At 44.0% G+C, this 24,230-nt stretch overlaps 1 protein-coding gene across 1 annotated transcript in view; it reads right to left on the bottom strand.

Moving 5' to 3' along the window:
- Window positions 1-24,230, bottom strand: part of DENND11 (DENN domain containing 11) — a 245,055-nt gene that overhangs the window by 44,914 nt on the left and 175,911 nt on the right. Inside the window, exons 6-7 of the mRNA XM_086952971.1 lie at window positions 5,283-5,414; window positions 4,808-4,958 (exon numbers count right to left, since the gene is read on the bottom strand). Of these exons, the coding sequence (XP_086809097.1) occupies window positions 4,808-4,958; window positions 5,283-5,414 (283 nt within the window). The remainder of the gene's footprint in view (window positions 1-4,807; window positions 4,959-5,282; window positions 5,415-24,230) is intronic.

Below are 24,230 nucleotides of genomic sequence, written 5' to 3' on the forward strand. Positions count from 1 at the left end.
AGGGACTTAGTAGCTGGGTGAAGGACAGTTTGCAGCCGGTGTGAGGAGGGCGGGCATAGATGAGCTGTGCATGCCAGACATAGTGCGCCCACCTGGATAAACTGAACAGCGAGTGCAGACTTGGCAACGTTGTCACCTCCTACCACCACTAGCCAGTACTTCTCCTTCACTGAGCCATTCTTCAAGTCTGCTATGGAGTAGGGAAGCCATCCTGGCGCTGCCACAGGGGCTACAGTGCAGAGGGATAGGGGGACAATTCCCGAAGACAAATCGGGCTTGTTTCTTGACTGGCTCCGCCTGTGTTTGGCAGGCTAGGACTTGGTGTCTGGACCAACACACTCAGCCTACTCAACACACCTTTAATCCCAGCACTGCTCTCGTCACTGCAGAGATAGCAGTGCAGTGAAGAGCCAGTGGTTCCATCTTAGCGAAAACCGAAAGTAGTGAATCGCACAGTATTTATTTGATATTTATTGATTTGTATAGCGCTGAATTACCCATGAGAGTATCTCGGCGCTGAGGAAGAAGGAACATCAAAGCTAAAGGGAGGAAATGCCATCTGTGGGGAGGTGGAAACCCTGCAATTTGCTAATACACCTAGACACCAGACATCGAGGACTACATATAAAGCATCCATAGACGAAATGACTGTTCCTTAAATAAGCACTGTTACTTCGGGTTCGTACAGCAACTCCTACCAAAATTGAAAATTGGTGCTTAATTAAAGGGCGAGCAGCCATGAGAGTGCTGCGGTTGAAAACAAAACTAGCAACAATTTTGCAGTGAGGCTAGGAGCACATACTGGTCTTTGCAGTAGGAAAGGCGTGGGGAGAGTGTGGGAAGGCAGATTCACACGGGATAAGTGGGTGTTTCAACTATATGAAGAGAAGTACAGTAATTAAACAGTAGCTGTAGTAAAAAAAAAAAAAGAAAAAATACAGAATCCGTCCCTCAATAGCTTCCAACAGCCGCTTCTGCTGAGGCTTGCAGATATTCCAGAAGTTCAGAAAAAGGGCGTTCCTGCTGAAGGAGCCGGCGAGCAACACTTCTGCTATACCTGCTCGAGTTCTTCCATCTCCGTTGCAATACTGAAGATAGCCCCACGTGCCACGTGAAAGACTGTGCCCTAACTATATTTAACGAAGATACCACTCGGTTTGGGATGAATGATAGAGTCAATGGAGCGATATTTAGGCACTGAGGTCTACGCCAGGCGATATTGAAGCATACTACCCAGAATGTATTGTGCATTGCGCCAATGGTTTTAGTATAATGGAAGGTGAGTCAGAAAGGGCCAGCTCAGCATTTCTGTAGTGGGCCTGGTCTTCCTCTCTGCATCTATGTGCATTTTTCACCAGGGACCCGTGTAGAGAATAACTCGCACATACGTCTCTACCCCTGCATACTTTTAAATCAGGCGCTACGGCATCTCCTGCTGACCAGCTCCATCCCCACCCCATGATCACTCCCCTGAACCTGTTAAATGGTGATTTAAGGTGGTTATAATATTTCTGCAGTCTAAACCTGTGCGCTCAAGCCGGGCTCATCTGTGCGTCCACTTTATGCAATGATACCATCTAAAGTGCATGCATTTGAATCAGAATGTTTCTGAGTTAGTGCACGAGCGTCAGACAGCCCAGATTGAACAGTGATCAAGTTGGTTGCCTCACTCTCTTTTTCTGAGCTGTGCTGTCTACTATTCATGCTGCCACAGATCTAACCAGTGCGGTCTGCTTGACCTCTACGCATGAACAGAAGCACCCTTAAGAGGTCTGGGTGGGAGAGTAAGGAGATGTAGCTTGACAAAGCAGATCCGAAAACGAGAGAAAAAAAAAGTCCAAAAAGGGCCCAAATGCACTGAATATCTGCTGTGAAGAGATGTTAGAACAAGCACGGCTAAAGCAAATAGGACTTAACTTTTGGACCATGTGGTTTTGCCAATGCTGTGCCGCATCAACAAAAATAAACTACTTTTTGCCAGTGAAGTACAGCACCAACAAAAAGAAAACAAGCACGCGCCTTGCGCTGAAAGTAAAAAAAAAAACAAGTTTGACAAGGAGAGGAGGAGGCCGCAGGGGGAGGGTAGATTCCCTTGCAGGAGCGAGCAGGAACCATCTGTTAATTACAAACAGATAGTTTCAAAGCTCGCTACCGCAAGGGAATCGCCAAACGTGCAAGCGTTGCCATTGAAAGCAATGCAAAGCATGCCCGTTTTTGGCAGAAAAAAGGAGTCGATTACTAAAGGTCTCCTCCTATGCAGCGCAAGCACACTACGTAGGCGAGACCAAAAAGTTGGAAACACCATTGATTGAATATTGCAGTCTGGATTTTCAAAGTTGTAACAATAATCACTTGGAGGCAGCATTAGTGTTACTCTGAAAAAGTGCAATGGGTATATGGTGGACACACAGTGCTCGTGAGAAAACTGTGAATGGCCCATGTGAAGTACATGAAGAGGTGAATTACCAGCGAATGGGGATTCATTTCAAATTAATCATAACATGTTGTGACGGGTCAAGCGGACATGAAGTGACTCTCCCCACGGACTGGTGGTCCGCCACCCCCCTCTCACCTTGCACATTTTCCCCACAGCTACAACCTTGTACCTGGAACGAGGATCCAGAGACTGGATGGCCGGACGACGATGCCACGTTCGGCTCCTTTAAGAAAGCGGACCCGGAGAACGAGACCCCGCCCCTCGCAAGCGTTGTGACGTCAAAAGGCGGAAGTACTGGAAGGAGGAGGGACGGCGATTCCCTGGAGGAGACGGACATCGAGGAGGACGGACGGCGATATCCCGAGGCCAGAGATACCGAGAACGACACAAGCCAGGAGGCCAACGGTTGGACGCTACGCCCCGCCACGCGCCCACGAGAGGAGCGTGGCTTTAAGAGGTACGGGGCCGGGTCGCAGGTTGGGAGGCGGAGGCAGCCCCCGGTGTAACTGTGTACAGCCCTGTATACGATACCCTGCCTGAACACGAGCACTCCTAGCACGCCCCTTTAAACTATATTGAGCACTTCTCACGGATGGTTTACCCTCACTCCCGGCCCTTACAAGTATCCCCAGAGTTCTTGTGTGTGACCCGTGTTTCCTTTCTTTTTCGGGTAACGGAGAGGATCCCGGTGTGGAGAGACGTCCCCTCCAGGAAGCAGACCGCCAGGACCAAGACCAACCTGGAGAAAGCAATCTCTGCATTGAACCCTGCATCCCTTGTCAAGAGACAGAGCCCCCCCTTGATGAAAAGGACATACATCCCAATAAAGCCTTCTCTAAAACCCTTACTGAAGGCGCCAGTGTTTCTGTTCACCTCGTCACCTCCCCGCCCGGTGGTCGAGACCCCTCACATCCCGGCCCCCCTGGGACACATGTATAGAAGTGAAAATAACTTATCAAAATCAAGTTAAGTATTAAAGGTCATAAATACACAGATTCCAGTTGACGGCATGTGGACCTATGTAATCATCAGGACTTAGACTGCACAAAATAAACTAATTTTTGGGCAAAATCCTGGAGCAAAAATGTATGGGTACAGGCATGGCGTGCCGTAGCACAGATCACAAAGGTGACCTCACAGAAAAATTGGGAGTACATCTATGGAGAGATACTCCTGGGGATAGAGGTGATAAGTGCGCCAGCCGGTCACAATTGCAGAAGAGGACCAAGAAAAGCCTACAAGGTGCCTTGAGAAATATTCAACCGTTCAGCCAATGCGCTGTGAAAGTCCCAGGAAAGGCGAACTAATGATGCGCCATGAGCTTCCGGGGCTGAGAGTGCTTCAAGGCAAGCCACTCACTCAAGGTTGCATGATTACACGCTTGATCAGGCAGAAAATCTACTCTCAGAGTAACATTATTGCTGTCTACAAATTATTCATGTTCCTACTTTGAAAATAAAGACAGAAATATCCAATCCTTGGTGTCTGTACCTTTTTTTCTTTGTACTCCTTTTATGTCTGTAAATAAGTGATTAACTATCGACTTCTAAGTAGGCAGGCAGAAAAGTTCAGTCCACATGTTATCTGATTATCTTCCTCTACAAAGCTAAATACTTCTTTTCATCTTGCATCAAACAAGAAAAATAGGCCCTTGCCCTTTCTAAAAAGACAGAACCACTGATGGAACCAATGCTCTTACTTTCAAACTCAACCCACAAAGATCAGCTCTTCATGGCATCATTTGCTTCACAACAGTTCAATACAACCACGTCACCCATGCCACCTCCTCCAACGCACACCTTCACTGGCTCCCACTCAAGGGCTTCATAAAATTCAAAGTATTCTCCCTTACTGGCAGTTATTTGTACCAACAAATCTGGATTATTATTCTCCTAAATGTGTTCTCCTGAACTGCAAATGTACCCTTCAAAGCATAAACCTTCGGAAAAAAAGAAAACACAGACGCTTCTCTTTCACTCCTTTACAGCATTACCCTTTTATCACCCAGCCACATCCAAGACTAGCCATCTCTGACGTCTAAGAAGCAACTACGGCGGTTTCTCTTTGCCAACCAAAATGCCCTCCTTCAAACCTCTTCATGCTGCCTATGTGGCCTACTTTTCCATATGATTCTCACCATTGCATTACTCTACAGCATTGATGCATTATTTCTTCTATTGCACAGGTTCTGTGTGAAGCCCTCGACTGACCTGGACAATACAATATCCCTAATAAAATAAACAAAAGTTTTACCATCATATATGAAGCTGGCAAAAAGGTTGCAAGAAAAACTCTACCATCATTTTTATTTTTTACACAGCCCTACATCTCGGTTACTTTTTCCTCAGTCAGTTGCCCAAGCTCACTTACCTTTGGTCATTGAGCCGCCTGAACTTCTCCTTGTCTGCACTGTTGACTTTCAAGAGTGGCTGCAGGTGTTCATGGTGGGTTTTCACATTCTGGTTATCCACATACACATCATATAGATCCTGTTTCTCTTCAAAGATTCTCTCAGTTGTACCTATAGGGGGTCAGGTACAGAGGTCAGAAAAGGCTTACTGCCCTAGATGTGTCAACCTACCCAACAGTGAAGATGTGGCAGCAGGCATGGAAAGAGCAGTGTCTTCAGCATTTAGAAACTGAATTTGCATGGTTAGCTGCAGCTGCAACCAATCAAAAAGATTCATTTACAAATATCAGAAACCAAGGAAGAAATAACTTACTACTGAAATAGATGTACTTGAGATTATTTAAGGTTGGTGAATTAGGTTATAAGGTGTCTTCGTGTGTCCCAAATCCATGCCACTGGATAGGTAAAGGAAGGTAAAGGGAAGCAGATACTTACATGCCACATAGGAGACTTCTGTGTCTAAGGTCTCGATATCTGCAACGTTGACGTAGAAAAAAGGTTTTGATTCAGGAACTGTCCCTCCAATGCCAGGCAGTGAAACATTGGCTAAACAGCAACAGCAGTATACTGATAAATTAGAGACAAAGAGGATTTAGGTGCGATATAAGGTTGAATGGAATAAGAATAAAGACAAAATACGGTTCTAGCGGTCAAGTTAACACAAACTTTATTAGATCAAACAGGGAAAATGACCGGCATTAAAGAAACCATCATATTCATAAAATTACAAAATGTTCTGTTAGCATGTGGGCCCCAGTACAATAGCAAGTAGATTACAGAATCCTGTAATGCGGAGTGAGGACCATGAACTGGAGTTAGTGACAGCCATCCCAAAATGCCAGAACAATAATTTAGTGCCAAATTTCAAAGCAGCATTAGGGATCTGTAAGTGGTAGGCCTACCTAGATTATATCCCCAAAATTGAAGACTTGGGGACAAACACCCCATGGAGAAAAACAATGCGGCATTGCTGCTTCATATGAAAAGGAAGAGATGAATGTGCAGGAATAGTGTTATCTGCGCCACAAATATTACAATTAAGTTATCTATGCAGGTGATTATTCTATCCAAATGGGAGATTTAACCCACCACAACAGTTACTGTTTTAATGCACCTCTTTAAAAAATTGTTTTTGAATGACCACTGTCAGTTCTTATGGTTCCTGCGCATGCTTATGGTTCCTGCACTTGCTTCTAGTTCCTGCGCTTGCTGGTAGCCACCATGTTGGAATTGCATTCCTTTCCATAAGATGAACGAGATCAAGTGAAGCAACAAAAACAGTCGAGAACTGAACAAGGGATGGCTTGCCGGTATTGGGAATGGTAACAAACAAATGTAATTAGACTTGAATAGTCAAGTGTGGACCGAGAATCACTTGATTGGCGATCAGCTATACCCATTTGCCACTTGAGCTTTAATTATATAGAGTCCACATATGGACCATACCGGACCTTACGCACTCTCTTAACCTTACCCCTTTTCGTAAACCTCCTCCTTAATGTCCTGTCTTCCACAGGTCCCTAGAGGGATATTCCTAGTGTGGAGGAGATCCACCCATTTCACTGGCTGGAACGTCTGACTCAACAAACTCCTCTTTGGAGGAGACGTTGGCTGGAGCACAAACATGGCAGGAAGGCTTTCACTTTTAGTACTTAATTGGAATCACAATACTGGGTGGTGTTGCACAGTTTTTCCATTTACTGCTTTACTGACCTCCAAACTCAAGTTACACTTTCTCACTCTCCATAACATAAAAAATACCTGCAGCTGCACCATGCACTTGGTCGCTACAGCGTCCATCTACAGGACTTGCCAGATTTCAGCCCCTTGAAGGCATGACTGTTGATGGGCAGACTGGGACGAGGAAGTATTTCCAAGGTATAACTGGCCCTTGTTTGCAATCCCCGGAGGCCATGGACTAGCTCAGACTGAGATGGAAGGGTGTGTGGGTGAGCTGGAAAAGGTGTAATGGGGCGATGCCTGCATGACTTCTCAGGAACTTGCGATATCTGCGAGACTCAAATTAATCCAAATACACCACTTACACCTGACCTACATAACACCCCAACGATTAGCATGCAGGTATTCTCTCTGGACCCAGTTGTACTCGAAGCAATCCCTGAAGCAAATTTTTTCCATATGGTCTGGCAAAGTTCTGAGATTGTTCAGTATTGGACACGCATAGGCAAAGCCCTCTCTGGGATTCTAATTAGCTCAGACAATCTGAACCCCGAAGATGGCCCTCCTGGGTATTATGGATGGGTCTGGGAGAGCACAGGGGGAAAAAATGTTGGTGGGATTGGCGGCTCTGATAGCCAAGCAAGACATTGCACACTCCTGGAAATCGCCAAGACCACCTAGCATGAAACTATGGAGATCTGGCATGGGCTGCTGTGCCAATCAAGAGGAACCAATCTATTACGCTGAGGGATGTCCTCAGAAATTCAACAAAAGTTGGGGAAACTAGTAGGAGTATTAATGCCTGACTAATAAAATGGGAACTCCATCTGGAAATGTTGTCCCACCTAGGTAATATACTGAAATGGGGGCTGGAGAAGAGGGTTAGATCGGGACGCAATGTTTATTTTGATTTTGTTACTATGTTTACTAAACTTTTAAAAAAAAATCATACATAAAAAAACAATAAAGGTGAATAGTCACACTAAATACTTATAATCCAAGTACACCATTGTGCTTATCTTATTTAAATTCATATTATGCCTAGGTGGGTAGTATCTTGACACAATCCAAACCTCTTATTTCAGAGAAAACCTGCCTATGTGAAGACAACTTTCCATTTGGAATTGTTGAAATCCAATTCGAATCATATTTTGACAGTAGAAACCTTTCTCTGAAAAACCTATCATAAATAATTCTGAGATGGCTTTTTAGCTTGAAGCCTACCAGACAACACTACTGTCTAGTTTGCTAAAGACATCTTATCTTGGAAACATTCTGAGAGCTGGCCTAGGAATGCATTCCGCCCACTGGTTACTGTTGGCTTTGTACCTCACACCTGCTTGCCTTCTATTTGCTGGCTCTACTTGATTTAGGCTGTCTAGCTTGAATTTGTCCATCACATGGAGCATGCCTGGTTTACTGTATTCTTCCACAGTGCTGGCTTTTTTGTTAACAGACCTTCACAGACAGAGGTCAAATGTTAGGCTTGGTCTACTGCAGGAGCTTGGTGTTTACTTTTCTTTTTTTGACTTCAAAGTGAGAGGATTTATCTGACAATCTAGAAGTATGAAGGGGGTGGCTTTTTCCCTTTGATTCTTTGAAAGGTTTTTATTGTCTTTTTCATTCATTCTTCATTAGAGAACCTTTACGGTACTCTTCTTTCCCTGAGACCCCGTGCACTTTGCTGCCATCATCGGCTTAGACCTGAAGTTCTGAGCCGGGCCCGTTTATGTCCTTCTTGCAACAGCTCTTTTACTCGTCCTATTCAATCCTGTATTCATGCTATCCCTCTTCAGTCCACCAGCCATAACTCTCAACCCAAACAGGGTTTTTTGGTCAATGCTCGTTCTCTGATTAAACATGGGATCGAATTTCATGACTTTGTCAGTTTGAGGAATCCAGACTGGGTTTTTGTTACAGAAACTTGGGCTTCTGAGTCCGCTGGTCATGATTTGCTCCTGGCTATACCTGAAGGATACACCTTTCTAAGGTTAGACAGAGAACGTTGTAGAGGAGGTGGAATAGCCATTCTTTTTAAATCTACTCTCTCCTGCATAATAAAACCTTTATCAGTCTCTACGGATCCTTTCGAGGCGCTCTATTTTTGTATTACGCACACTCCGGTGAGCTCCTTTTCCGGCATATTACTCTACAGACCCCCTGGGTCTAGAGTCAACTTCTGCCCAGAACTTTTTAGAATTTTAGAACCTTATTTTGGTAGGCCTCACTTTACCATTCTGGGCGATATCAATTTCCATTTAGAGGATTCTGCATCAAAAGACACCTCCTCTCTGCTTAACTCCTTGGAGGCATGTGATTTTGTCCAACTCGTTCTCCACCCGACCCACCAGGCGGGGCACATCCTTGACGGGATTTTTTCCAACGATTCCAGACTAGAAGTCGGTCTACCGGTACCAATTACATGGTCTGATCATCTAGCAGTCCCGCTGTCTCTAGACATTCCCTGTCCTGATGTTACGGTTGGCACTGGCAAAAAACAATCTAAAAGGAGCTTCAAAAATTTCACTAAGGAGGCACTTGCACCTTTTATTCGTAACATCAGTATTTCAACCAAACAGAAGGTTGATGAATCGGCCCAAGATCTAACTGATGCCATTATCAAAGCCGCTGATGAACTAGCCCCTCCCTCCTTGAAATCTGCAGCTAGACAGAAGCCATCTGCCCCTTGGTTCTCTGCCGATTTGAGGCTGCTCAGACAAAAATGTAGACAGAAGGAACGTTGCTGGCGTAAATCTTGGGATCTAAAAGATAGAGAAGGCTATAAGAGTCTACTACGGCAGTATAAAAAGAGAGTCATTAAGGAAAAACAGGACTATTTTTCCAACTTAACCTGTTCGTTAACATCCTCCAAAGAGCTTTTTAAAATTGTAGACTCCCTTTGCTCTCTTCAGGTTCCTGATCCAGTAGTTGCTTCCCAGGAGCTATGTGATGACATATCGAACTTTTTCTATAAAAAGATAGACGATATTTACATAGCCCTAAAGTCGCAGAGGAATTTGCTCAGTTCGGAGGATTCCTCGCAAATCACACGACTGGAAGCTTGGAATGAAGACTCCCCTCAGTCCCTTGAACACTTCCCGGCTCTTACGCTAGAAGATCTCAATAGCCTGTTGGATAAAACTAAATCTTCATCCCCCCTTGACCCAGTGCCCCTTAAGGTACTTAAGAACTGCAGAGAGATCATTCTTCCCCCGATGCTTGAGGTAATGAATGGAGCCTTGGAACAGGGCATTTTCCATCACTTTGGAAGAGAGCCATCGTAAAGCCGCTTCTGAAAAAGACCACCTTAGACCCTGGAGTGCTGAAGAACTTTAGACCCATCTCTCTGCTGCCAGCAACTAAGATGTTGGAGACCCACCTGAATTTCCATCTCTCGAACTTCCTCGACGCCTCAGGCTTCCTGGATGGGTCACAACATGGCTTTAGAAAGCTACATAGCACGGAGTCTGCCTTGACAAAAGTCATGGATAACATCCGCAGAAAAGTAGATCTGGGTCTCACCACCGTACTGGTGCTGCTTGATCTTTCAGCAGCTTTCGACACCCTGTCTCCCCTGACTTTAACATCTAGGTTAAGGGAGGCAGGGGTAGTCGGACCAGCGCTCAATCTCCTGAGCTCCTTTTTACAACATCGAGAGCAGCGTGTCATGCTAGGTGAATACCTCTCCCCTGCCAAGTCTTTGCAATGTGGGGTGCCACAGGGGTCGGCATTGAGTCCGACCCTGTTCAACATCTACGTGGCCCCCCTTGCAAGACTTGTAAGATCTCAGGGGATGGAGGTAGTGTCGTATGCCGACGACACGCAGATTATGGTATCCCTGACCCACTCTGTCAGTGAAACTGCCTCTAACTTTAGGGCCTGCATGCAACTTGTTGCAGAGTGGATGGTCTCCAACTCCCTAAAGTTGAACGGGGACAAGACAGAGGTCCTGGTCTTTGGCAAGGACCAGGACATATGGTCAGGTGACTGGTGGCCTCCTTCTTTAGGCAGCTGCCCTATACCTACCAAATCTGCTAGAAACCTAGGCGTCATCTTTGACACCCAGCTCTCCATGGAGCTACAGGTGAATAGAACGGTGGCGACCTGTTGGGGTGTCATCAAGACCCTGAAAAGGATTGGGCACTATCTGTCCCCACAGGCGCGGAAACAGGTGGTGATTGCCCTTGTTGGCTCAAGGCTTGATTACTGTAACTCAGTGTACGCCGGGGCCAACAAGGGCTTGCTCCAGCGTCTACAGGTCATACAGAACGCTGCAGCGCGGTTTGCTCTCGCTTTGCCCTGGTTGTCATCTATGACCCTAGCGAGGAAGAACCTCCACTGGCTCCCCATTCCGTCAAGGATCACTTTTAAACTCCTTTGCCTTACATATAAGGCTTTAACTGCAGGCTCGGCTGATGCCCTTGGTTCATTACTTACCAGATATGTTCCGAGCAGAAGTCTACGATCCAGCGAGCAACACCAACTGGTAATCCCCAGAGCAAAGAAGGCTAGATGGGGGTCCAGAGCTTTCTCCATATTGGCACCTCTGATGTGGAATTCACTCCCCCTTGAAATTAAACTACTTCCTTCCCTTGACCTCTTTAGGAAGTCATTGAAAACTTGGCTCTTTATTAAGGCTTACCAGTAGGCTCTGTTTCTGTTTGCTTACAGCTTTATATTTTGGTTTAGGCGCCTTGACGCCCACTGGGCATAGTTGCGCGTTATAAATAATATTTCATTCATTATTTCATTCATTTGCTCTCCCTGCCTCTGTTGCAGCTTCTGGGTTCCGCTAGCATGACACCTTTGGAATAATCCGGAAATAGGAAAGCATAGAGGAAACACATTTTATTGTAATTCTGAAGCGTGCTGGAAACAAATATTTAAAAACGATAAAAATAAAATCAATATACTAGGTGATGTAATTTCCACACTTTGTGCGCTGTATAGCTTTATCAGTAAAACTATACGTATGTATTTACAATTAAATGAACATTTCAATCGAAAATGTGTTGTCTGTAATGGCAGTGCACTATCACACCATGCATACTCCACTGTATGCCACTCCCTCTACAACACTTTATGCCCCACCAGGACACTCCACTTTACAACACTCTTCACCACTTCACTCTACTCCTCTCACAATACTGCACTCTATGACACCCTATGCCACTCGGCTCTATGCCATTCCACTCCAGCACTTCGCTCTACGTCACTACACTTAAAGCCGTCTATCACACTTTACTCTACTATTCGGCACTCCACTCAACGCCACTTTACTCCACTTCAAGCTACACCACTCCAAGCCCTTCCACTCTACAAGACTCAACGCCAATCGATGCCACTTAACTCTAAGCCACTCTATTCCACAACACTCCACTCTATGCAACTTCACAACACTTTTCTCCACTATACGCCCCTCTACGATACTTTTCACTGCCCAGTACTACATTCACACCATTCCACAACACTTTACTCCACTTTAATCCCCTTCACTCTACTCCACCCTGTGCCACTATACGCCACCTAACTCTAAGCCACTCTATGCCACTCCATTCCACCACTCTACAACACTTTACTCCAATCTATGCCTCTCCACTCAGACACCTTACTCTGCTTTACGGTACTCCACTCTACTCCTAAGACACTTTACACCACTCTACGCCCCTCCACTCTACAAGACGTCACTCCACTCTGCAGCATTCTAGGCCACTTAACCCTAGGCCACTCTACAACAGTCCACTCCATGACACTTTACTTTACTCCACTTCATCTGACTCCACAATACTTTAGTCTATGACAATCCACGCCACTTTACTACTCTCTATGACACTGTATGCCACTCCACTCTACTGCATGCCCTCCACTCTACACCACTTTATTCCCTTTTCCACTCCTTTCTACTCTACTATATTCCACTTCAGGCCACTCTACTCTATGCCACTCCATGACACTCTACACCCCCCCCTGCCCTCCACAACATTCTACTCCACTCTTTGCCACTCCAATCCATGCAACTCTCTCACTCTATCCTATTCCAGACCACTCCATGACACACCAAGCCACTCTACTGCACTCTATGCCCCTCCACTCTACATCATTCCACTATGACACTGGATGACACCCGACTCCACAATACTCCACTCTATGACATTTCAACACTAGACAACACTCCTCTCCATACCACTCTCCTCTAAGCCATTAAAATTATACCATAATGAACAGTAGCTACACTGGTGTACAATATGGCTAAAAACATTGGCAAAGCCAATCGCTCTTGCATAGGCGAGAGCTATTGGCTTTGCCAAAGCTTGTTTAAGGAACCCATGAAGTCCACTGTCTCGTCAGTATCAGATATTCAGTTCATTGTATTGCATCAGGGACCCTTAATCTGTAGTGCACAACCATGCCTTGCTACAATTCACACTGCTCTATCTAGTCTGTGGCAATGGGGAGCTCAAGGAAGCTAGCTTTAAAATGGAAGTGCAAATTGTTCCGGAGAGTTCTGTCAATGTACATTTGGAAATTGATCATAATTTGATTAACTAAATATAGACATGCATACTTCTAGGTAAAATTAAATTCGAAAATGAAAAAATTACCAAATTAAACAGGTACTGGCATCTCATACAAAGGCAGACATATGCTAGTATTTAGAAAAATTAAAGATCCTATGATGGAGTAAATCTGCTTTGCTTGTACAGCAACCTTTGTCCTATTCCACTCAACTCAATGAAAGCAGATTTGCTTGCACAAAATAGTTGACTGTTGACAATATTTCAAGAGTTATGCATAAAGCAAAACGTTTAAAACGTTTTGAAATGGCAGCTTAGGTGCATGAATCCCAATACCCGACAGTTTTCTTTTAAGGGTGCATGTTTGAAAAGATACAAGTTCTGCTTCTGTTTTGATATTGCAGGAGGTTTAGTTTATTTTTTTACGTAGCATTCAACACAACTGGATGGAGGCTACAGAATGTTTTCAAATAGGAGGAAGCTCTACACCACCAAAGCCAGGCAAGCAGGCATTCTGTTGATGTTTAGCTCAGTGCCTGGGATTTGACAGACCTACAACTATTTAGATTTTAGACCTTTGGTATCCTCTAGAAGATCAAGCTCCCCTTTGGATCCTCTTCCTCCAGCTAAGGTAAATATCTTTGACATGGAGATTCTGAGTTTGATGATAGGACCTGTTACTTCATCGCTAGAGGAGGGCTACATCCCTAGGGTGTGGAAATGTGCTTCGGTGCTGCCCCTTCTGAAAAATCTGGATTCCGGCAACCTGTCCAATACTGGCAAATCTCCAGGCTCCTCCTCATGGTCAAAATTATGAAAAGCATGTCAACAGACAATTCTCTTTTTTGGAGACTCATAACCTGCTCCACCCCTCATAGCCAGGGTGTAGAGGGTGTACCAAATCTGCCCTCCTAGGAGTCGGGAAAGATCTTAGATGGCTCCTGGATGAAGGTGTGATGGCAGCGTGCTTCTATTACCCCGTCACATACAACGATGTTGGAAAGAATGGCCAATCTGGGCGGACAAGGTACAACCCTCTCATGGATGGCGTTTTTTTGAGTGATCGTACATTCCAGGTTCTCTCTGTGAATGCCACCTCTGCCGTTTTGCCCTCACCTAAAGGGTTCCTCAGGGCTCAGCCTTAAGTCCGGCCTTATTTAATATCTATGACCGCCCACTGCAAGATATGGTTGAAATATTGACCTGACTATTTTTGTATGCGGACGACATACAAAGAATTTTTCTTTGTCATCCGCTCAGGATTGTAATTCTGAGGCCCTAAACTTCTCGCTGAACCACATCATCATATGGATGGATGAACAACTCATTAAAATTTTATGGCAACAAAACAGAGGTTTTGGTGTTAGGGAAGAATCTGTCCTTATGGGGTCCTCAGCATTGGCTTGAAACCTGGGTGCTCTCCCTGCCCCTGCCCAAAAGGTGAAGAATCTTAGCTTCATTTTGGACGACAAGCTGTCTATGAAGCCACAGGTTGTGAAATTGTTGACTACCTGGTTTGCTGAGCTGAAATGGCTGTGGACAAATCCTCTGGTTTCTACCCTTTCCAGTCCAAAGGACAATTGTTCAGGCCCTCAACCTCTCTAGATTAGACTATGCCAAAGTACTTTATTTAGGAATGGACAAAGCTTCAGTGAGAAGGATGTAAGAGGTCCAAAACTCGGCAGACAGGCTGCTTTATAGGTTCCCCACAAGTGCATCATCCTCCTCTCTGTTGAGGGAGCTACACTGATTGAGGTTTAAGAAAAGGATTCAATTCAATGCTCTGTGCACAGAGCCAGATCAGGAGCTGGCCCTGGACATCTTCATGGTATGATGGGACTCCACCAACCGGCTCACACCCTGTGATTTCTCACTATGCTCGGTTTCGAGAATAATAGAGACCCACGTGGAGGTAAGTGGGGATGGCTCTTTTGCCTTTATGGGCCCCAAGCTTTGGAATGAATTGCTGCTTACCTTTCGAAGGTGTGCTTCAATGTCCGATTTTTAGAAATGGCTGAAGACCAGGTTGTTCTAGATACATACCCTGGCTGACCTCTATCTGGCTTCAATTAATCAATCAGGGGTTTTTACAGTGCAAGGCACATGGGTGGTGCTGCTGGTCCATCTCCGTGCTGGAGTTCAGTCGAAGAACCAGGTCTTGAGATCCTTTCTGAATTGGGTCAGCGACGGATATTGCCCGAGGTGCAGATCTTTGCGGCGAGAAGGGAGAAGGACCTTCCTCCAGTTTTGGTCTTGTGGATTCGTGGGACTGTGGCCAGGGCTTTAAGCACCGGGAAACCCTGTGTGGGTAGCTGTTGTGCTGAACATGCTTAAATAGTAGTAACCTGCCTCTAAAGCAAAGCTTCCCGGCATTTGCTGCCTTCAAATCCAAGGTAATGGGTGTCACTATCGACCAAGATTGCTCCCTAAATGCACATATCAATGCAGTAGTCTCATTGTGCTTTCTGACATTGCAAAATATAACAAAGATATTTCTGTTTCTGCTGTTGGACAAACAAGCTATACTGATGTCGGCCTAATTTTGTCCCACCGCTTCTCCCCGAAACGTTGCAGCTATCTGCTCACTTATAGTTGCAGTGCAGATAGACTGTGGATGACTTGCAAGCTTTGCAAATTCGACCAAATCTCGGACCTTATTTTGGAGGCACAGTAAAGCCTGCACTGGCTTCTAAGAGAGCTAAGAGTATCATTTTATGTCTTTAACCTGGATCGTAATATCTTTATGGCCTAGATGGATCAGAATTAAGTACCACACTCATGGTATAAATGACCAGCCACTCGTTCAGTACGCTGCATCTTCTTCTGTTTCGCATACCCTAATGAATAAAGCTCACTCAGTCAGACACTCCTTTTGGTACATTATTCTTAAACTCTCTCCTACACGGGATCAGGAAAACGGATAATCATTCTGCTTTCAGATGTTTTCAGAAATTATTATTTTGATATTGGTTTTGTATATGTTCATCCTCTGCTGTGGAGGTTACGTCACCTTTTCTGTTTTTAGCCGAAAGAAACCCATGAGGTGTTAATGGTTTTATGAATAAAATAGAAAGTATAATAATACCTGATAATTTTGGAACGCTGCTCAAGGGCAAGTCTTTACAAAGAAGGCAATATCTACGAAAACCAGCAAATAAAAACTCATCATAAACACGCCCTCAACAACACCCACTACTTCAACCAAGACTTACCAAAACCGAATAAACCACCCGATAAAGGAGAGATAATCTATTTACTCCTCGACACCATTTTGTCCATTGTGATCCCCACAGAATATAATGAAGCAAAAAAAGAATCTACATCCCCGTACTACAATGGTAAAATGCCTTGTGCCTTACCCATTTCTGGAACACACGAGGCGAAAAATGGGGCACAAACTCCACATTTCAGTATACCTAGTCCCATTTGAACTTCTCTATCAACCGATCATCTTTTTGAGGACCTCCACACACCGAATCATGCTCGAGATAGAAGAAGTTCCAAAACCCCATACTCTAAAATCCATCTTAAAGTAAAGGTGATGTTATTCTCACCCCATTCTCCCCTTCATGCTCTCCCTTTCTCTCCTCCTTTGTACAGAAAAAGGATTACTTTTATTGGTCGCATCACAAGAACACAACAATGACCTCGTCCCTCCACAATTATAAAAACTAACATAAATTAACATTTTCAACTATGGATGAAGTCTGTGTCAGTATGTTGCTAACATTTTTTAGATACCTGTGCATTATTCTTGTGATTCATATATTAGATTAGCTCTTGGGATTTGTTCTTGAAAATGAATTTGAATATATGCTTTCAAAGATTAAGGTCCTTATGATGTGGTCGATGTAGTATGACCCTGTGCAACCCCCTGTTTAAGCACGTGTTGGAATTAGAAGTTAAAAGGTATTCAACGTATCCGGTAATTATCAGATGCGTTAAATATCTCAATCCTTGTTAAATTTCAGCAGGTCAAACCTGTCAAAATTTACCAGGAGAAAGCATACTGTATTTACCGCATTATGCTGATTTTGATGTACTAAACGCCAAAATCAGCTTGTTATTTTCCATTAACTCATAATAGGTACTACTTAACGCACCTAATATAAAATTTACCCTGTGGTGTCATTATTTCACAGGTACGCTAAGTAGCACATATACTCGAAATCCGGGCCTATGGGTCTTAAATTCATTACCCTAATCTAGACAACACAGACTCTAACCATTTGCTTTTCTACATATATCAACCAGAGTCCTTTCTGACATAATTAACAGCTTCCCGTACAGTTATAGAGCAAAACGCATACTTTCATGAGCGCAGCGACACATTTTACTCTGCTTGTAATGAAAGTAAGGATCTTTTTCCTGGCAGAACAAAAATACGGAACACTTAAAAGGTATTGGTTATTCAGAAAGTACAGACTCACACCTTCGGTATTTACTGTGTATGAGCTTTTCGACATAAAATGGACAGAACATGTAGCTTGTAAGTCTGAGGAGAACAGGTACTGTCTGAATCATTTGGCAGAACATCATTTATAAAACCATAATTATTTTATTTTTTTAAATAATTAGATGGTGGATATTGTTTTGCTCTAGCTTATTTAAAATTCTCTTAAATATTAATTGTGGCTCTTAAGGTGACCTAGCTTTCCTGCTACCTGGGAGGTTTATTAGATGTATGCAGGTGTTAAATAAAACATCCCAGCTTTAAAAACATCTAGTTGTGTTAACAGCGCTTTATCACTTAAGTCTCAAAGCACTGCAATAGAGGGTTTTTCTTTATTTCCCCAGATTCAGTGGTGCTTCTTTTATCAACTTCAGAAGGATTAAGGGATGTACTGCCTCTGTTGAATTTGAACAAGCGACATTTACGCACAGACATAGCGAAGCATTAAATGCATTAGTTCACCAAGTAAACTAATGGGAATATTGCTCTTCTTCAATAATGGGAAACAGACATTCTGACTTCACAATGCGTAAAAATACACTTAAAAATACTCACATACATCTTGTCAAATAAGTCTGAACTGTGTTCTCACCCACATTCACCGATTTTCAATTAAAGTAATTTCTTTGTCTCAACTATCATCTTTCTAGATTTTCATTTGTGTGAAGCTCGTTGCCAATTGGGCCACTTTCATTCTACAGAAGAATCATCAAGGGAAGATGCAGTGGGAAAAACCCCTCAAATTAAGGAATCCCCTGCAACATTTAGCGAGGGGTGGGGGGCGTAAATAACATTGAGCCTTACTCATCTAGATGCTTCTTCCAAGAGCTTTTGGCCCCAACACTATAGGCCCTCCTTTACTACCCATAATTTCTGGGGCTTACAATGGGCACCGTGGGAGCTGGTTAGATGACGCGTAGGAAGGCAAGATGGAGGAAGGCAGTGGGAGAATGGCAACATTCTGTGATTACGTTCCTACCACGTACAGGTGGGTTAAGGTAAGTGAACGCCATTTTGTGGAGCTCTGACCCGGCTACGATCTGAACTGAAACATACATCCCTGCCATTGAGCCTTAGACTCAGAGAACTGCATATTTATAACAAATAATTTATGGGACAGGGCAGGATAACAATTTACAATAGGTGAAATGTGCTTAGATATTATACTGTGCAATCCGAATTCAGTTATGCACAAAACATGTTTTAGTGTGTTTGAAACAACCATGAATGTCCAAAGGAAATACATGATTAGTTTAAACACAGTTTCCTTCTATATTTGTGTTTGTCTGTACTGAATGAGACATGCTTCTCCAGAACCGTAGACTTTAGCACACAGTCAGTTATTACAAGAGAAGAGAATGTTAACAACCCTGTGGCTTTCCTGCTACCTGGGAGGTTTATTAGATGTATGCAGGTGTTATTTTTGGATGCAATGTACTGGACAGTGCCAAGAATGTACACTAAACAAAGTTGCATGGTGCTAATCCTAAAACTGCACTTGGTACTAAGACTCTTTACCACTGGTAGTATTCAGGTTCTTGAGAAACCAAACTCCTCCATTCACAACTGCCCAGCGGTCACACTGCAAATGCCTCCAATCCGATCAGAGAACTCGAAGGCGCTGAAAAGATGACGATGCGCCTAAGAATGGAACTACGTCCCACGTGAGTCAGTAGTGGGGAACTGCCTCCAACTGCACTTTCATTCTTTGATGCTTTGCACATGAACGGATGCAAAACGTACAAACTCTGAAATACCTTCTAACAAAGCAAACAGGTCTGGTTGGGTTTACGGTGAAAACTAGTGTTCAGCATTAAGTGTTAGGTTTGAGAAGGACTGATCATGTAACGTAGTTATTTGTCAATTCAAATAAGTTTTTATTGGATGTTTCAGTAGCAAATAAAATAAAATACAAGTAGTAAAGACTTAAAGACATACCTAGTTACAGAAGAACAGTGGAGTACAATAGAGCCAAAGGGGTAAAACGTAATGAACAGTAGGTTACACAATAATGAAACATAAATCATCTTATATACCTCATTGGTCATACAGACAACATTAGTCGGCCTATCGAGTAGATTATAGGTAGAGTGCAATGAGTATCTAAGGTGGTTTATGGGTGGTGAAATAACTGTCAAGGGTAGACCACATCCTTCTCATAGGGGGGGGGGGCGCCAAGGTGATTGTTGGAGGGCTATGTTATCCGCACCCCTGAGGCTAATTATCCAGTTGAGCCAGCAGGCAAAGGTAGCTTTGCTAGAGTCCTTCCAATTACTAAGGACGATTTTAATAGCTGCAGTGAGCATGAGATCAAGTAGCGCCCTGTCAACGGTGTGGAGGGAAGGCTCTAGAGTGAATCCGAAGGCTAGGTACGGCAGTTCTCTGGACGGGGAGATGGGGAAAAGTTTACTGATAAAGTCAAATACTTTGTCCCAGAAGGGGGTTACACAGTCGCAATGCAAGATGTGTGCTAAGTGGCCTTCCGCCCGTTTACAGTTCCAGCAGAAGGCGTCTTGGGTGATGTTATGAGCAAAAAGACGCGCCGGAGTCCAGAAAGTTTTATGGAGGAACCAATATTTGGTCTGGGATAAAGTCGGGCTAATTTTTTGTCGCATGCAAGACTCCCAGGTATTGGTCCAGTCCTCTTCAGAAATTGGTCTAGATGACAATACAGTCCAGAACTGTGTGAGTGGTGCTTTGAGGTTGGTCTGTTGGGGGCGGATAAGTTTGTAGAGATGGGACACTTGATGTCCTAGTCTGTTTAACCTACTAAGGTAAGATGGGAGGGAGGGTGGTGTTAGAGAGACTTTCGCTTTAGAGAGAGCGGTTTTTATATTTAAGAAGGTGTAGAACTCAAGAGGCGCAAGACTATACGTAGTTTGTAGGTCTATGAACGGGATAGGGTAAGACCCCTTGTATAGTTGGTGAGGGAAAAAGATGCCTTTCTTAATCCACTGCGAGTTCTGCAGGGGTTTGCCCTTGTATAGTATGGATCGGTTATACCATAAAGACTCCCAATCTGAGTGCTTATTTTATGATCTAGAAATTTGTCGATTTTAAGAAGTGCTGCTTTGGTGTTATGAAAGATTGATTTAGAGTGGGGTAGTATGTTTAGATTGAGTGAGAGGGCTGCAGCGGGGGTGATACCGCTTAGGATTGCTTGTTCGACTTCCATCCAAACCGGAGTGTAGTTCCCCTTGGGGGCTAGCCAGTGGGCACCTTGTCTCGCAAGGAAAGTGGTCTCATAGCGCCTGAAGTCCGGTAGGTTGACCCCTCCTAACGAATTGTCTAATCTAAATTTTTTAATGCTGATCCTTGCTTTCTTCCCTGTCCATAAGAAGTTGGCGAGAGTTTGATCAAGTTTGTGGAAGAAGTCTTGGGTGAGGGTTAGGGGAAGCATTGAAATAAGGTAGTTCACCAGGGGGGAGATCCTCATTTTGATGGTCTCTATTCTGCCCCACCACGTGATGAAGCGTGGGGACCATCCTTCCAGCAGGTTTTTTATTTTAGTTAGGGTAGTCTTCTCATTTTGTTGAAGGGTTTCCAAAAGGGAGTCCCCAAATTCAATTCCCAGGTACTTGACGAATCCTGATTGCCAGCAGAGCCTAGAGATCCCCAGCATGTCTTTAGTGGTTAGGATGTTTAAAGGTTTGACCTCCGATTTCTCCCAGTTGAGTTTATACCCTGAATGGGTGGAGTAGGATTCAATGGTGGATATCAAGGCGGTGATGGAGGGCTCCGGGGATTCAGATACTATCAGGATATCATCCGCGTACGCGGCTAGTTTAACACGGGTAATACCAAAGCTTACTCCTTTAATGTTGCCGTTCTTTTTAATGTCAGCAATAAGGGGTTCCATTGCAAGGAGGAAGAGTGACGGGGAGAGTGGCAGCCCTGTCTCAGGTCGAATGGGTCTGACAGTGAGCCATTTATGGCAATGCGAGCGGATGGGGAGAGATATAAGGCCATAACCATGTCAATGAAGGTGTCACCTAGGTTGAAGGTGGACATACAATGTTTAAGAAAGAGCCAAGATACTCTATCAAGCGCTTTCTCCGCGTCCAGGGTAATAGCTACGGAGGGTGCCTCAAGCGCCCTGGCTCTTTCTATAACATGGCAGAGGAGTCGCGTGTTGTCATTAGACATGCGATGTTTTAGGAACCCAACCTGTGATGTACTGATTAATTTAGGGAGGAATGAAGTTCAGTCTGGCCGCGAGGATTTTGGCGTAGATCTTGCAGTCTAAATTTATCAATGATATAGGTCTATAGTTTTTTGTCAGTAGCGGGTCTTTCCCCTCTTTGGGTATAATAATAATGGTGGCCTCGCTCATAGATTTTGTTACTCCTTTTTTGAGGCAAAAGATTGGAACAGTTTTAGTAGGGTTGGGCTTAAAGAGGACCAGAGTTCTTTGTAAAAACCGGCTGAGAAACAGTCGGGCCGGGTGCCTTATTGCGTTTGAGGGTTTTAATGGAAGCCGTGACTTCTTGTAGGGTGAGCGGAGAGTTCAACGACAAGTTATCCGCGACATTGAGTTATGGAAGGCCTAAGGAGTTCAAGTAGTTGGAGCATGCTTGGGAGTCGACGTCTAATTTATTTTTGTAAAGATCCTCGTAAAAGGACTTGAAGGTGTGGAGAATGAGTTTTTTTTTTAGTTTGGACAGTATTATTTTGATCCTTGATTGAGGCAATGTTGAATTGCTTATTCTTATGTTTTAGGTAGGATGCCAGTAATTTCCCTGCTTTCTTACCTTCACATATCCTCAAGGACTTAAATTTATTAACCCAGACCCCCGCCTTCCTACTAAGAATCGCGTTATACTCTTATTTCATTTTAGTGAGGTCGTTTAGAAACAAAGTATTGTGAAGGTCCGCAGCATGAGCTAGTTCCAGATTCTTAATATCTCTTTCTAAAGCAACAAGCTCTAAGTTTAGTGTCTTTGAAGCTTGTGCCCGGATACCAATAATCACCCCTATTATTGTGGCTTTAAGTGCGTCCCAAACATTCGCAAAGCCCGAGCCCGGAATATCATTCAAGGCAAGGTAGTCTTGTATGGCTGCTTCGATTTTTTTCTGGTTTTCTGGTTCCGTGAAAATATCATTGTTTAAGCGCAATCTCTTCGGGGGGAGGATAGATCTGGAGCCTACTAATTTAGTTTGGGTGCTGGAGTGCTCTGAGACCAGTTTGGGGGCGATATTAGTTTCCTCAATAAGATGGGTGAAAGGGCTATTAATAAGGATGTAATCGATCCTGGAGTAGGAGTTATGGGGAGTCGAGTAAAACGTGTAATCACGGCAGTCAGGGTGTTGCAGGCGCCATGAGTCTTGTAAGTCAAATTTGGAGAAGAGGCGTTTTAAACTGTTGTGTGATCGGGTGGGGTGGTAGGTGCAATTTGATTGGCGGTCAATTACTGGGTCTAGGGGCAAGTTGAAGTCCCCCCCCAACTATAAGTTGTTCATCTTGAGGTACTTTTTCGAGTATGGGGGATAGCGAGTCCCAAAAGATCGGATCATCTCCATTAGGGCCATAAATATTCAGAACGTGGATGTGGTCATCGTTCTTTAGAAGGTGAGCCATGATTAATCTGCCATCAGTATCGTAAGTGTGTGATACTAAGGAAATGTTGGATTTTTTTGCAATAAGAGTGAGGACCCCTCTCTTTTTGTGTACTGCTGAGGAGCATTAAGTGTGTGAGAACCAGTGTTTGATAAATTCAGCGTCCTCGTTAGACAACTTGGTCTCCTGGAGAAGGAAAATGTCGCCCTTGGATTTGGCTAAATATTCTAGGACCTTCCTCCGTTTAACCGGGTGATTGAGCCTTTTGACGTTTAGGGAGACAATGTTAAGGCCTTCCGATATAGACATGGTGTGGGTCATGAGGCTGCAGTGAGTCGCTTGTGGAATGATAAACCTACTGAGTTAAGAGTTACCACATAGTTGGCTACGCTAGTTGGCTTGGCCCGGCTGAAATGTTTGTGTAGGTCAGAAAAGGGCTGGAAGAGCATGTGGTAGACAATCAACCATAAGCATTTCTGTTTGTTAGAGATCTGTACTGTTGCAAATAAAAGGACACAGCAAAGAGGAAAACAAGAACATAAAAGGCATACTGAAAAAATCCAAGAATTTTCTCCCCCACCTCCCTCCCTCTACCCACCCCATCATCCTCCCAACCCTCCCCCTCCCATAACTAGAGTGAAGGAGCAGCGACGGCAGTACCGTCCAAGCTCGACGTAGGATGAGACTAAGATGTCATCATAATAGGGGAAATCGTAATATCTATCTAATAATTTGTAACAGGGCATAATTAGGGTATTTCAAGATATTGGTAAAGAGCCTATCGAGGCAAGAGCTGTTCGGGTTTACAAGTGTAACCTTATACAGGACTGCAAAACTATCGGAAGAACAGCAGAGCATATTGACTATGCCGGAGCTACAGGTATTAATATGTTACTTCAGAGTCGAACTACTAATAGTGACTATAGGCAAGTCTTACAGTATGGACTTTCCCGGCTCTCTAAAGTAACAGGGGTAATCCTAACAGGAGAGAACATTAAGCAATATGTCAAGCTATTATTTGTATTTTGTAGGAGAAAAAATCTTAAGCTAGTCTAAGCCATTGGCAGAGTTCCTATACAGGCAATAGCTAGTCACAACTACGGATTAAACACTTTACAGGACTATAACATTATGGGAGAACAGCAGAGCCCGGTGCCATGCAGGGGTCACAGGTGTGA

This window comes from Lissotriton vulgaris, chromosome 1_2, assembly GCF_964263255.1.
Source record: "Lissotriton vulgaris chromosome 1_2, aLisVul1.2, whole genome shotgun sequence".
NCBI classification, from domain to species: Eukaryota; Metazoa; Chordata; class Amphibia; order Caudata; family Salamandridae; genus Lissotriton; species Lissotriton vulgaris.